Source organism: Octopus sinensis, linkage group LG11, assembly GCF_006345805.1.
Source record: "Octopus sinensis linkage group LG11, ASM634580v1, whole genome shotgun sequence".
Lineage (NCBI taxonomy): Eukaryota > Metazoa > Mollusca > Cephalopoda > Octopoda > Octopodidae > Octopus > Octopus sinensis.
In genome coordinates this window covers 25,662,109-25,674,608 of record NC_043007.1, presented here as the reverse complement: position 1 = coordinate 25,674,608, position 12,500 = coordinate 25,662,109, and the positions used below count along the sequence as shown (strand labels likewise).

At 42.3% G+C, this 12,500-nt stretch overlaps 1 protein-coding gene across 2 annotated transcripts in view; it reads right to left on the bottom strand.

Annotated features, from left to right (window-relative positions):
* LOC115217204 (F-box only protein 11-like) overlaps window positions 1-12,500 on the bottom strand; it is a 285,200-nt gene that overhangs the window by 2,926 nt on the left and 269,774 nt on the right. For both annotated transcript variants that reach the window (XM_036507257.1, XM_029786843.2), the window contains 3 exons: window positions 8,899-8,984; window positions 5,524-5,744; window positions 1,036-1,254 (listed from right to left, as the gene is read on the bottom strand). In XM_036507257.1, the coding sequence (XP_036363150.1) occupies window positions 1,036-1,254; window positions 5,524-5,744; window positions 8,899-8,984 (526 nt within the window). The remainder of the gene's footprint in view (window positions 1-1,035; window positions 1,255-5,523; window positions 5,745-8,898; window positions 8,985-12,500) is intronic.

The window sequence follows — 12,500 nt, the reverse complement described above, 5'->3', positions numbered from 1 at the left end:
CGGCTGCATGCAATTGCTATACTAAAAGACCTGTATCACATTATGAAAAGTCCGAAAAGGAACATTTGGTATTATCTATAATGGTAGGTATATTGAGTTTCACTGAGAAAGTATGTTTGTAAATCTTCATAATCAAATAGGTGTGCAGGGTATTATTGGACTTCGAAAATCCGTCCATACTGTATCATCAGTCAATATGGCATATACAGGTGCTTACATTTATCAAGTATTCACCTTGAATTTACATATATATATATATATATATATACTCTCTCTCTCTCTCTCTCTCTTTTATTTGTTTCAGTCATTTGACTGTGGCCATGCTGGAGCACCACCTTTAGTCGAGCAAATCGACCACAGGACTTATATATATATATATATATGTATGTGTGTGAATATGTTTGTGTGTCTGTGTTTGTCCACCCAACATCACTTGACAACCAATGCTGTTGTGTTTACGTCCCCCGTAACTTAGCGCTTCGGCAAAAGTGACCGATAGAATAAGTACTAGGCTTACAAAGAATAAGTCCTGAGGTCGATTTGCTCAACTAAAGGCGGTGCTCCAGCATGGCCACAGTCAAATGACTGAAACAAGTAAAAGAGTAAAAGAGAAATTTGAATTTGGCAAAACCTCCAGATACACACATACATACAATTCCGAGAATCTTGGCAGTCCGTTGGTTATGACGATGAGGGTTCCATTGACCCAATTAACGGAGCAGCTTGCTTGTGAAATTAACATGCAAGTGGCTAAGCACTCCACAGACACTTGCACCCTTAATGTAGTTCTCAGGGAGATTCAACATGGCACACCTAATGTGACAAAGCCGGCCCTTTGAATTACAGGTAAAAACTCATTTTCGCCAACTGAGTGAACTGGAGCGACATGAAATAAAGTATCTTGCTGAAGGACACAGTACATCGCTAGGAATCGAACTCATGGCCTTACGACCACAAGCCAAATGCTCAAACGACTAAGCCACACGTCTTCACACATTTCCAAGAATAAAAAGGGCATCAAAATGTCCAACGTACCTTTCAATATGGGACTGACACCACTGGCAAGACAAAGTCCACCAAATTTGTTGTTAAATATTTTGTTCTCCTCTAACGTAGCAGTTGCATTGTTTGTGATCTCCAGACCAGCAGCAAGACCATCAAAGATTCGGTTCCGACGGAGAGATGGTTGACTCTGTGTACTGATCAGCACCCCAGCCTGAGCATTCTGGAATATGTCATTTTCTTCAAGGATACCTAACAACAACAACAACAATAATAATGATGATGATGATGATAATAATAATAATAATAATAATAATAATAATAATAATAATAATAATAATAACAACAACAACAATAACAATAATAATAATAATAATAATAATAGCAATAACAACAATAACAATAATAATAATAATAATAATAATAATAATAATAATAATAATAATAATAATAATTTATTTCTTTATTGCCCACAGGGGGCTAAACATAGAGGGGACAAACAAGGACAAAGGGTTTCAGTCGATTACATCGACCCCAGTGCACAACTGGTACTTATTTAATCGACCCCGAAATAATAATAATAATAATAACGATTTTTTTTTTACTCGCCCTTTTCAAGCCTAGCCAGGCTCATGGGCCCGGTTTCCCAATTTCTGTGGTGTATGTGATCCCCGCAGCTGGACGGGCCACCAGTCCATCACAGCGTTACTCAAGAAACAGGAAGAAAGAGAGAAAGTTGGGGCCAAAGAGTACAACAGGGGTCGCCACCAACCCCTGCCAAAGCCTCGTGGAGCTTTAGGTGTTTTCGCTCAATAAACACACAACGCCCAGTCTGGGAATCGAAACCGCAATCCTCCGACCGCGAGTCTGCTGCCCTAACCACTGGCCCATTGCGCCTCCACAATGATAATGATAATAGTAATAAAACAAACAATCTCACATTGGGAAATGAGGAGGCATGATGATGTGGCTAAGTTTGTTTACTGAAGACTATATGAAAAGTATGGAATTGGTATGAACGTGAACCAGGAGTCACTGGGAACAATGAATACTAGATATTGTGGGATTTTACAATCCATTGTGACACGCTAATCAATGCTCAGAGACCAGACATTGTTGTGGTAGATAAAGGAAAAAAGAAACCAAGATAATAGATATTGCAATACCTGGGGATGCATGCATAAGTGACAAAGAAGTAGAAAAAATGGGAAAGTACAGACTGCTAAAAGACGAAATTGCAAGAATGCGGACTATGAAGAGAGTGTCTGTTATTCCAATAGTTGTAAGGGCACTTGGAGCAGTAACAGCAAAGTTTGTGGAATATGTCAGAGAAATCAGAATTGACGTGAGAGAAAGGCAAGCCCAAGAATCTGCACTGCTAAGGACAGCTGGGATTTTGAGATTGGTATTTGGTTGTTAATTATCATGGGAGACATTCAACATCCAAGTACCAAAGCTTATATTTCTACAAAGCACAAAATATTTTAACAATCGTTTAATTACACAATTCCTAATAATATATAATTATAGAAATATAATGGGAGTTCTTAGACACTGAATGGCTATGAGGGTCCCCCTTCCCACTCTTCCTGAGTAAAAGAGGAATCAAAGAGGTCCATAGGTAAAAAAAAATGGTTGAGAACCATTACAGTTAACAGATGTGACATCCATTTCAAGTATTCACAAAACCCTCAATTTCTTCTTCCATTACATTCTACATGCAGACATTGTAGGGACCCAACTGAGAAGGGGAATCTAACTACTGATCTTCCAGCTAAGGACGGTATTGATCTGCAGTTGTTCAAACTAGGCATTACCCTTGTCTATCAGATGAAGCTGAAGAGGAAGACCTAAAAATTTTATGCTCACTTTTGACTAATTTATAGAGAAGAACAATATAATATATTATAGGTGCAGGCATGGCTGTGTGATTATAAAGATATGGAAGCACTCCGTCGGTTACAACGACGAGGGTTCCGGTTGATCCGAATCAACGGAACAGCCTGCTCATGAAATTAACGTGTAAGTGGCTGAGCACTCCACAAACACGTGTACCCTTAATGTAGTTCTCGGGGATATTCAGCGTGACACAGAGAGTGACAAGGCCGGCCCTTTGAAATACAGGTACAACAGAAACAGGAAGTAAGAGTGAGAGAAAGTTGTGGTGAAAGAGTACAACAGGGATCACCACCATCCCTGCCAGAGCCTCGTGGAGCTTTTAGGTGTTTTCGCTCAATAAACACTCACAACGCCCGGTCTGGGAATCGAAACCGCGATCCTATGACCGCAAGTCCGCTGCCCTAACCACTGGGCCATTGCGCCTCCACGATTATAAAGATAGCTTTGCAACCACATGGATTCAGGTTCAGTCCTATAGCACAGCAACTTGGGTAAGTACCTTCTACAATAGCCCCAGACTGGTCAATGTTTTTTTTTAAGTGAATTTGGTAGAGGGAAACTATGGAAACCTGATATGTGTATGTGTGTGTGAGAGTTTGCATGTGTTTGTTGATGCTTGTCCTCCTCCTCCCACATGAGTCAACCAGTGTCAGTTTGTTTATGTCCACATTACCTAGTGGTTCAGCATAAAATATCAAGAGAATAGGTGCAGGAGTGGCAGTGTGGTAAGTAGCTTGCTTATCAGCCACATGGTTCCGGGTTCAGCCCCACTGCATGGCACCTTGGGCAAGTGACTTCTACTACAGCCTTGGGCCGACCAAAGCCTTGTGAGTGGATTCGGTAGATGGAAACTGAAAGAAGCCCATCGTATATATGTATATTCATATATATATGTGTGTGTGTGTGTGTGTTTGTGTTTGTCCCCCAACATCGCTTCACAACCGATGCTGGTGTGTTTATGTCCCCGTAACTTAGCAGTTCAGCAAAAGAGACCGATAGAATAAGTACTAGGCTTACAAAGAAAAAGTCCTGGGGGTCGATTAGCTTGACTAAAGGCGGTGCTCCCGCATGGCCACAGTCAAATGACTGAAACAAGTAAGAGAGTAAAGAGTAAAGAGAATAAACACCAGACTTAATAGGTACTGGGTCAAGTTGTTCAATTTGTAAACCCTTCAAGGTGATGGCCCAATATGGCCACAGCTCTATGAAACAAGTAAAAGACAACAAAAAACAGAAGTTTTTGGGAAAGATTCATTCTGTAACCAGGTGACACAGCCTCAATTAACTCTTGTTTATTACACCCATGTGAGTGAGAACACTTTGAGATATTTTTGGTATCTAACATATGTCAGATACTGCGAGCGCTGCTTCTGATTGGTCAATCCATGGTGATGACCCGAGGTCATGGTGACAGCACTGCTTCTGATTGGTCAATCCATGGTGATAACCTGAGTTCACGGTGACGGCACTACTTTTGTCATTCATAAGTTACAACTAAACGTGAAGAATTTAGTTATTGGGTCAATAAAATATGGTCGTTTATTCGTGTGTAATAAATAAAATACCAAACTCATTCCCTATGGATACCGTATTTATTACAACTCGTGGCTTGTAAAGTTTACAAGCCACTCGTTGTAATAAATACGGTATCCATAGGGAACTCGTTTGGTATTCTCTATATGTCTTAAGTGGAGACACTCTCAGTTGTAAAATGTTCAGACCAGGTCTCCAATCACAAGGGAGATAATTCAAAATTCAGGGCTGCTGTAGCTTTCTACTGCAGCCTCAATCACACTAGATTTCTTTCTACCTTTTCCCTCCACTAATCTCAGAGAGCTTTGAAAATGGTCATATAAGCTACTGTTCCTGTGACTGAATATTGAGAGAGAAAAAAAGACAAATGAAGAAAGTAACAGCAAGGGGTGGCTGAGTAGTAAGAAATTAGCTTTCCAACGTACATGGTTCTGGGTTCAGTCCCACTGCATGACACCGTGGGCAAATGTCTTCTACTATAGCCCTGGGTCGACCTAAGCCTTGTGAGTGGATTTGTTAGATAGGTCATGTGCTGTTTATCTTGATATGAGATCACCATGTCGTGCACATATGGTTGTGATGCATGTGCCTGGTGTACCCTTATCAGACGGGTAGTCATGATGGGTATATTGGGCTTCGTATATTTTACCCCAGTGTCACTTTGATGGCATGAACTGCTCTCATCATCATCATCATCATCATCATCATCGTTTAATGTCCGTTTTCCGCGCTAGCACGGGTTGGACGGTTCGACCGGGGTCTGGGGAGCCAGGGGCTGCCCCAGGCTCCAGTCTGATCTGGCAGTGTTTCTACAGCTTGATGCCCTTCCTAACGCCAACCACTCTGCGAGTGTAGTGGGTGCTTTTTACGTGCCACCTGCACAGGTGCCAGAGGGATCTGGCATCGGCCACGATCAGTTGGTGCTTTCTTTTTTTTTTTTTTTGTGCTACCGGCACAGAAGCCAGTCAAGGCGGTGCTCTCTCACTCAATAATAATAATAATAATAATAACAATAATAACAATAACAACAACAACAACAATGCAAAGTTAATTTTTTCCTCTTGTGTAACAAGTGTGAAAGCTACGTACCTTTACCACCGTTGAAAATACAAATACCACCGTCTCTGCCATCATGTATTTTATTATTGCGTAGAACAGGATTACTATCTGTCTTAATCCATACCCCAGCCATGGCATTGTCAAATATTTCATTATGAGCAATCATCCCTAGTCCACTGTTGTAGACAAGAATGCCACCGTTTTGACCTCCCCAGATCTTGTTGAGACGGATAAGTGGGTTGCTTCCAGTTCTGAAAATAGAAAGCATAAATAGAGGGATACATCATCATCATCATTGTAATTGTCCTTGGAACAGATACAGTTTATAAGGGGCAGATTTTCTATGGGTAGATCTCCTCCCTGTTACCAACTCTCACCAACGTTAACCCATGAATAGAGATGTTCTCGTAGTGTATCAGAAATGAATGACACTGCTTGTATGACATTGACACTCATTTATAACTAACACTCCATCAGTTACTGTTGTATAGTAAAACTGTACAGCCCAACCACTTGGTAAAAAGTGGTAGGTGCCAGCCATTATAAATACGCCAGTAGCCAGTCATCAAGTTAGGGTTGAGACTCAAAGAGTTGAGAGCCAACAGTCGTTGTCAGTGTCTTGTGGAGCTATCAGCAATAGTAAAACAAGAGGTTAGTGTATTACTATTCTGGTATGAAGAGATACAACGGTATCTGATGACTAGTAACTATTGTGGCTACTAGCATAAAACAGCAACTTCAGTACAATGGCAGTCACACATCACACCAGTGGGAGGAACCCACTTTAAAACAGTTACAATGGTGAGTGCCCCAAGATGATCTGGGGAAACTTTTTTCAAATATAAAAAAATTGCAAGAATACAAAAATAAACATTATATTCCCTCTTGCTGTTTTGATTTTGATTTTGATTTTTCCAGTTTCAGCTAATGAGCTGTGGCCATGCTGGGGCACCGCCATTTTTTTCGTTTTGAAAAATAAAAACTAATTCCATGGTTTGTTATTGTTTATATTTTGAACTACATAATCTTTTAAGGGGGCACCAAAATATTTTAAGCGCTTAGGGCCTCGATGGGTCTTAATCCAGCCTTGGCTCCAGATGACACAATTGTTAAAGAAGAGAAGAATGAGATGGAGAATGCTCATAGTTTTCCCAGGGTCATCTTCTCAGACGAGGGCAAATGATCTGGTTGATGATGCTGACAAAACAGGCCAGCCGATCTTTGAGTTAGTCATTTTAGCCTATAGAAGTGTTTTAGAGAGTGAGCCATAAAGGGAGATAAACGAGTCAGGCCACAGATAAAGCAACACCGAGTGGAAGTATTTAAGTTATTAAGGCAGACTTTTCTTCATAGAAATGCCAGCATAAAATAACAGATAATGATGGCGATTGTGATGGTGTTGGCGATGGCATTGGTGCAGCGATAATGACAGTAAATGTGGAGGTGGTGGTGGTGGTGAAGATGGGGAGTGTAGTGATGATAACTGTGGTGGTGGTCATGATGACGATGATGCTGAAAAGATTGGATTTACTGTTGGCTTGTAAAGTTTATCAGGATATATTGTTAGATCTGTGGAGGCGCAATGGCCAAGTGGTTAGGGCAGCGGACTCACGGTCGTAGGATCGCGGTTTCGGTTCCCAGACCGGGCGTTGTGTGTGTTTATTGAGCGAAAACACCTAAAAGCTCCACGAGGCTCCGGCAGGGGGTGGTGATCCCTGCTGTACTCTTTCACCACTCTTTCTCCCACTCTTTCTTCTGTTGACCTGCTTGCTTAGCCAGCGGGGTGGTGTCATCTGAAGGCTAAAACAATGCCAACGCATTGTGACCAGCGATGTGTAACTACATCTGATGGACTGGTCGGACACGTGATCATGTGATATTGTTAGATCTAAGCTGGGAATATCTTAGCATTCAAACCAGGAACTGTATTGACACGAAACTTTTGCTGGTTTGGAACACTCTACTGCCATTGTCATCATAATAATTCTTTCTAATATAGTCACGAGGCCTGAAATTTCAGAATAGGGGATAATCGATTACATCGACCCCCAGTACACAACTGGTACTTATTTTATCGACCAAGGATGAAAGGCAAGGTCAACGACCTTGGCAGAATTTGAACTCAGAATGTAAAGACAGACGAAATGCCGCCAAGCATTTTGCCCAGCATGCTAACAATTCTGCCAGCTCACTGTCTTCATTATTATCATAATAGTAATCATTTCTACCATAAGTACAAGGCTTATAGGTTATTAGAGAAAATATTCTTTACTCTAGGCACAAGGCCCAAAATTTTGGGGGAGGGGGCTAGTCCATTAGATCGACCCCAGTATGCAACTGGTCATCATCATCGTTTAACGTCCGTTCTCCATGCTAGCATGGGTTGGATGGTTCGACCGGGGATCTGGGAAGCCAGAAGGCTGCACCAGGCTCCGGTCTTATCTGGCAATGTTTCTACAGCTGGATGCCCTTCCTAACGCCAACCATTCCGTGAGTGCAGTGGGTACTTTTTACGTGCCACCTGCACTGGTGCCAGGCGAGGCTGGCATCGGCCACGGTCGGATTGGTGCATTTTACGTGCCACCTGCACGGAAGCCAGTCGAGGCAGCACTGGCTTCGGCCACAATTCGGATGGTGCTTTTTACGTGCCACTGACACTTAATTTATTTATCGACCCCAAAAGGATGAAAGGTAAAGTCGACCCTGGTGGAATTTGAACTCAGAACGTTGTGGCAGACGAAATACTGCTAAGCATTTTGCCCAGCGTGCTAATTGTTCTGCCAGCTTGCCGCCTTATTTAAGAGAAGATATTAAATGGTAAAATGATTGGAGAAGTAGAATGGATAAGAAAGGAGTATGAAAAAGGAAATAAGTGGTTCCGGGTTCAGTCCCACTGCGTGGCATCTTGGGCAAGTGTCTTCTGCTATAGCCCCGGGCCGACCAATGCCTTGTGAGTGGATTTGGTAGACGGAAACTGAAAGAAGCCTGTCGTATATATGTATATATATGTATGTGTGTGTTTGTATGTCCGTGTTTGTCCCCCAGCATTGCTTGACAACTGATGCTGGTGTATTTGCGTCCCCGTCACTTGGCGGTTCGGCAAAGGAGACCGATAGAATAAGTACTGGGCTTACAAAGAATAAGTCCCGGGGTCGATTTGCTCGACTAAAGGTGGTGCTCCAGCATGGCCGCAGTCGAGTGACTGAAACAAGTAAAAGAGTAAAGGGAGAGAGTAAGAGGGTGGAATGACAGGGAAAATGAGTAGTGAGGTGGTTGTGAAAGGAGGAGTGGAACTATGAAAGGAAAAAAAATTGTCGTGTGTACAGGGACAGGGGGACAACCATGTGGGATTGCAGTGGATCAGGAAAGGTATGAGAAAATGTTACAGGTATGTTCTTCACTCACCTTATTTGAACTCCTGAGTAAAGATGGTTGAATATATCATTGTCTTCTAAGACTCCATGGCCATTGTCGTAGAAATAAACTCCAACCTGAAAAATACAACACAGAAATGAAATCAGATAATAATAATAATGAAATTATTGTATAAAGTGCTCAGGTGCACCACAACTTGTCAAAAGTGCGTATAAAGCATATGCAGTAATGTACAAATGTCTGGGAGTGAACAGTATATGAGTCAGATACATGCTTGCATGTGTATGGAGGGGAGAAAATCAGGTGTAGTGTTGGTGAATCTCAGGAAGCATGGAAGTTTTGAAGGATGCAGTGCTCCGACAACTAACAACTGGTGCCGGTAGTTTGTTCCATACTTCAGCAACTCTTAGTGTGAAAAAATGTTTTCGAAAGTCATGGGAGCTGTGCTGTTTTCTGACTTTGTAAACATGTCTATGAGTGTTAGGTGGAGTTTGAAAAGGTGCTCAGAGTTGCTGTTCGTAAGATTTGAGAGTTTGATAATGAATTTGTTTACTTTTAGAATGACATTGCAGGGTAGTCGCAAGAGGCCTGATCTGGCCAGTTTGAACACCAAACAGCCAGAATATATGGGCCTGATATGGCTAGTTTGAATGCCAATGGGTTCATGTCTGTTTGCCATGGTTTGACAGGAGCTGACAGACCAGAGGGCTGCAATTGGCAGCAGTCATCAGTTTTGGCATGGTTTCTACGTCTGGATGCCCTTCCTAAATCCAGCCACTTCACAGAGTGTATTGGGTGCTTCATACATGTGCTGGCAGATGTACCTTTTACATGGGGCTGGCACGGGTGCTTCATGTGTGACGCCAAGCTCAAATTCCATTGAGGTCAACTTTCGATTGGGAAAGGGGGTCAGGGGTAAGGTTCGATAAAATAACATACGCATCAAGTACTGGGGAAGGGGGTTAACATAATCAAGTGCCCCGGTCAACATAATCAACTAATCCATCCCCTAAAATGATTTGAGGGAGATTTGGCTATTTCTAGCAAGTTGAACGACATGTAGAGGCTCCCTCATTCTCTTGGTGGTGATAATGATGGTGGTGGCAGTAGAGGTGATGATGATGGCAATGGTGATAATGACAGTGGGGGTGATGATGACAGTGATAATTATAGCAATTACTGCGGGGGACAATGATTATGGTGGTGGCGGTGGCGGTGATGGTGGTGGATGGTGGTGGTGGTGGATGGTGGTGGTGGTGGTGGATGGTGGTGGTGGATGGTAGTGGTGGTGGTGGATGGTGGTGGTGGTGGTGGATGGTGGTGGTGGATGGTAGTGGTGGTGGTGGATGTGGTGGTGGATGGTGGTGGTGGTGGTGACAAAGATGATGCACATTTCACTGGGTGTTTGTTGTTGCTATTATAATGGGAATTGCTGCTGACTTTAGAAAGTTTAAAAGGAAATTGTTTGACAAAAAAAAAATAAATAAATAAATAAAAATCAGTAAAAAATCATTTAGGAAGTTTTACAGGAAATTTTGTTAAGGGTTGAATACGTATAATTTAGTATAGAGACACACTGACACACACATAAATAGACATGTCTACACACACACATATACAGACACATCTACATGCTCTATATACACAAATACAAAATCATATGCAAACACACACACACATACATGTGTTTGTGTGTTATATATATTTATATATATATATATATATACTTTTATTTTTTTACTTGTTTCAGTTATTTGACTGTGGCTATGCTGGAGCACCAGTTTGAGGAGTTTTAGTCGAACAAATCGACCCCAGGGCTTATTTGTAAGTCTAGTGCTTATTCCGTCAGTGTCTTTTGCTGATCCGCTAAGTCATGGGGATGTAAACACACCAACACAAGTTGTCAAGCAGTGACGAGGGAGGGACAAACACAGACATAAAGACACACACATACATATATACAACAGGCTTCTTTCAGTTTCCATCTACCAAATCCTCTCACAAGGCTCTTGTTGGCCCAAAGGTATAGTAGAAGACACTTGCCCAAGGTGCCACGCAGTGGAACTGAACCTGGAACCATGTGGTTAGGAAGCAAGCTTCCTACCACACACCCATGCCTGCACACACACACACACACACACACACATATATATATATATAGACAAGGCAAGCTGCCAGAAGCATTACTGCACTTCATCTAGCTTCAGATTCTGAGTTCAAATTCTGCCAAGGTCGACTTTGCCTTTCATCTTTTCAGAGTTGATAAAATAAGTACCAGCTGTACACTGGGGTTGATGTAATTGACTTACACGTTCTTCTGAAATTGCTGGCTGGCCTTGGGCGATATTTGAAATCATATATATCTTCACAGGTATATATATATATATATATATATATAATATATATATATATAACACACACACACACACATATATGCATTCGTGCACACACACAGACAAAAGAATTCATATGGTAAATAAACTATATATCCATACAAAGTAATACAAGACACCTGTACCAAGACACATGTACACACCTGTAAGAAGGTATATCTATATATATATATATATATATATATATATATACATATATATATACATATATATATATGTACATGCTACCACGTGTTTACAAGCACACATGTAAGTAACTGCACACAGACACACACACACATACTCGCATGCATGCACACACACACACACACATACACATATCCGGTGGGTGGTGAGCTTGGGGAGGGGAGGGTCGGCGGTGACAATGGGGAAGGAGGGGGACAGAAGGGGAAAGAAAGGGTAAAACCAGTTGAAGAATTAAAAGAGAGTGTGTGTGTGGTGGCAGGGTGGTGGTGGTAGGGTAGAGGTACAGTGCGGTAGGTAGAGTGTGGGTTACCGAGTAAAAGCAATGCAAAGCTTCGCCGCCGCCGCCACCACCACCACCACCACCACTACTACCATCGCCACCACCGTCTCCACCACCACCACCATCTCCACCACCACCACCACTGTCTCCACCACCGCCGCTGCTTAAGGTTTAGTTGAGTCATAGAGACACAGACATAGCTGAACAGATTTTTACACTGGGAAGAGAGATCAAGACAGAGCTTGTGTGTGTGTGTGTGTGTGTGTGTGTGTGTGTTGCGAGGATGGATGAAAGCCCACGGTGGTGATGGTGGCGATGGTGGTGGTGGTGGTGTGGTGCAGGGTGTAGCGTTGTTGAGTGACTCATCACAACAACCCTAAACAATACAAACCCCGTGTGCCAAAGTCAATTAGGGGTGGCTAACTGTGTAACTAACTGATGTGACAAACTCAGGCGTTTATTGAAGTTCCCTTTTACAAAGCAACCACCACCACCGCCACCATACCATCACCATCACCTCTGCTGCATGATTCATGATTTTTGGTGGGTGGGTGGGGTGGGAGATTTAGGAAGATGGGGTTTTATTAAATATATACATGCAGTGGGGGGGAGATGTATGATTGGGTGTGTGGGGAAGTGTATATATGTGCATGTATATATATGTGGAAGTATATGTGTGTGTGGGGAAGTGTACATATGTGGAAGTATATGTCTGTGTGGGGGAAGTGTATATATGTGCATGTATATGTGTGTGTGTGTGTGTGGGGAAGTGT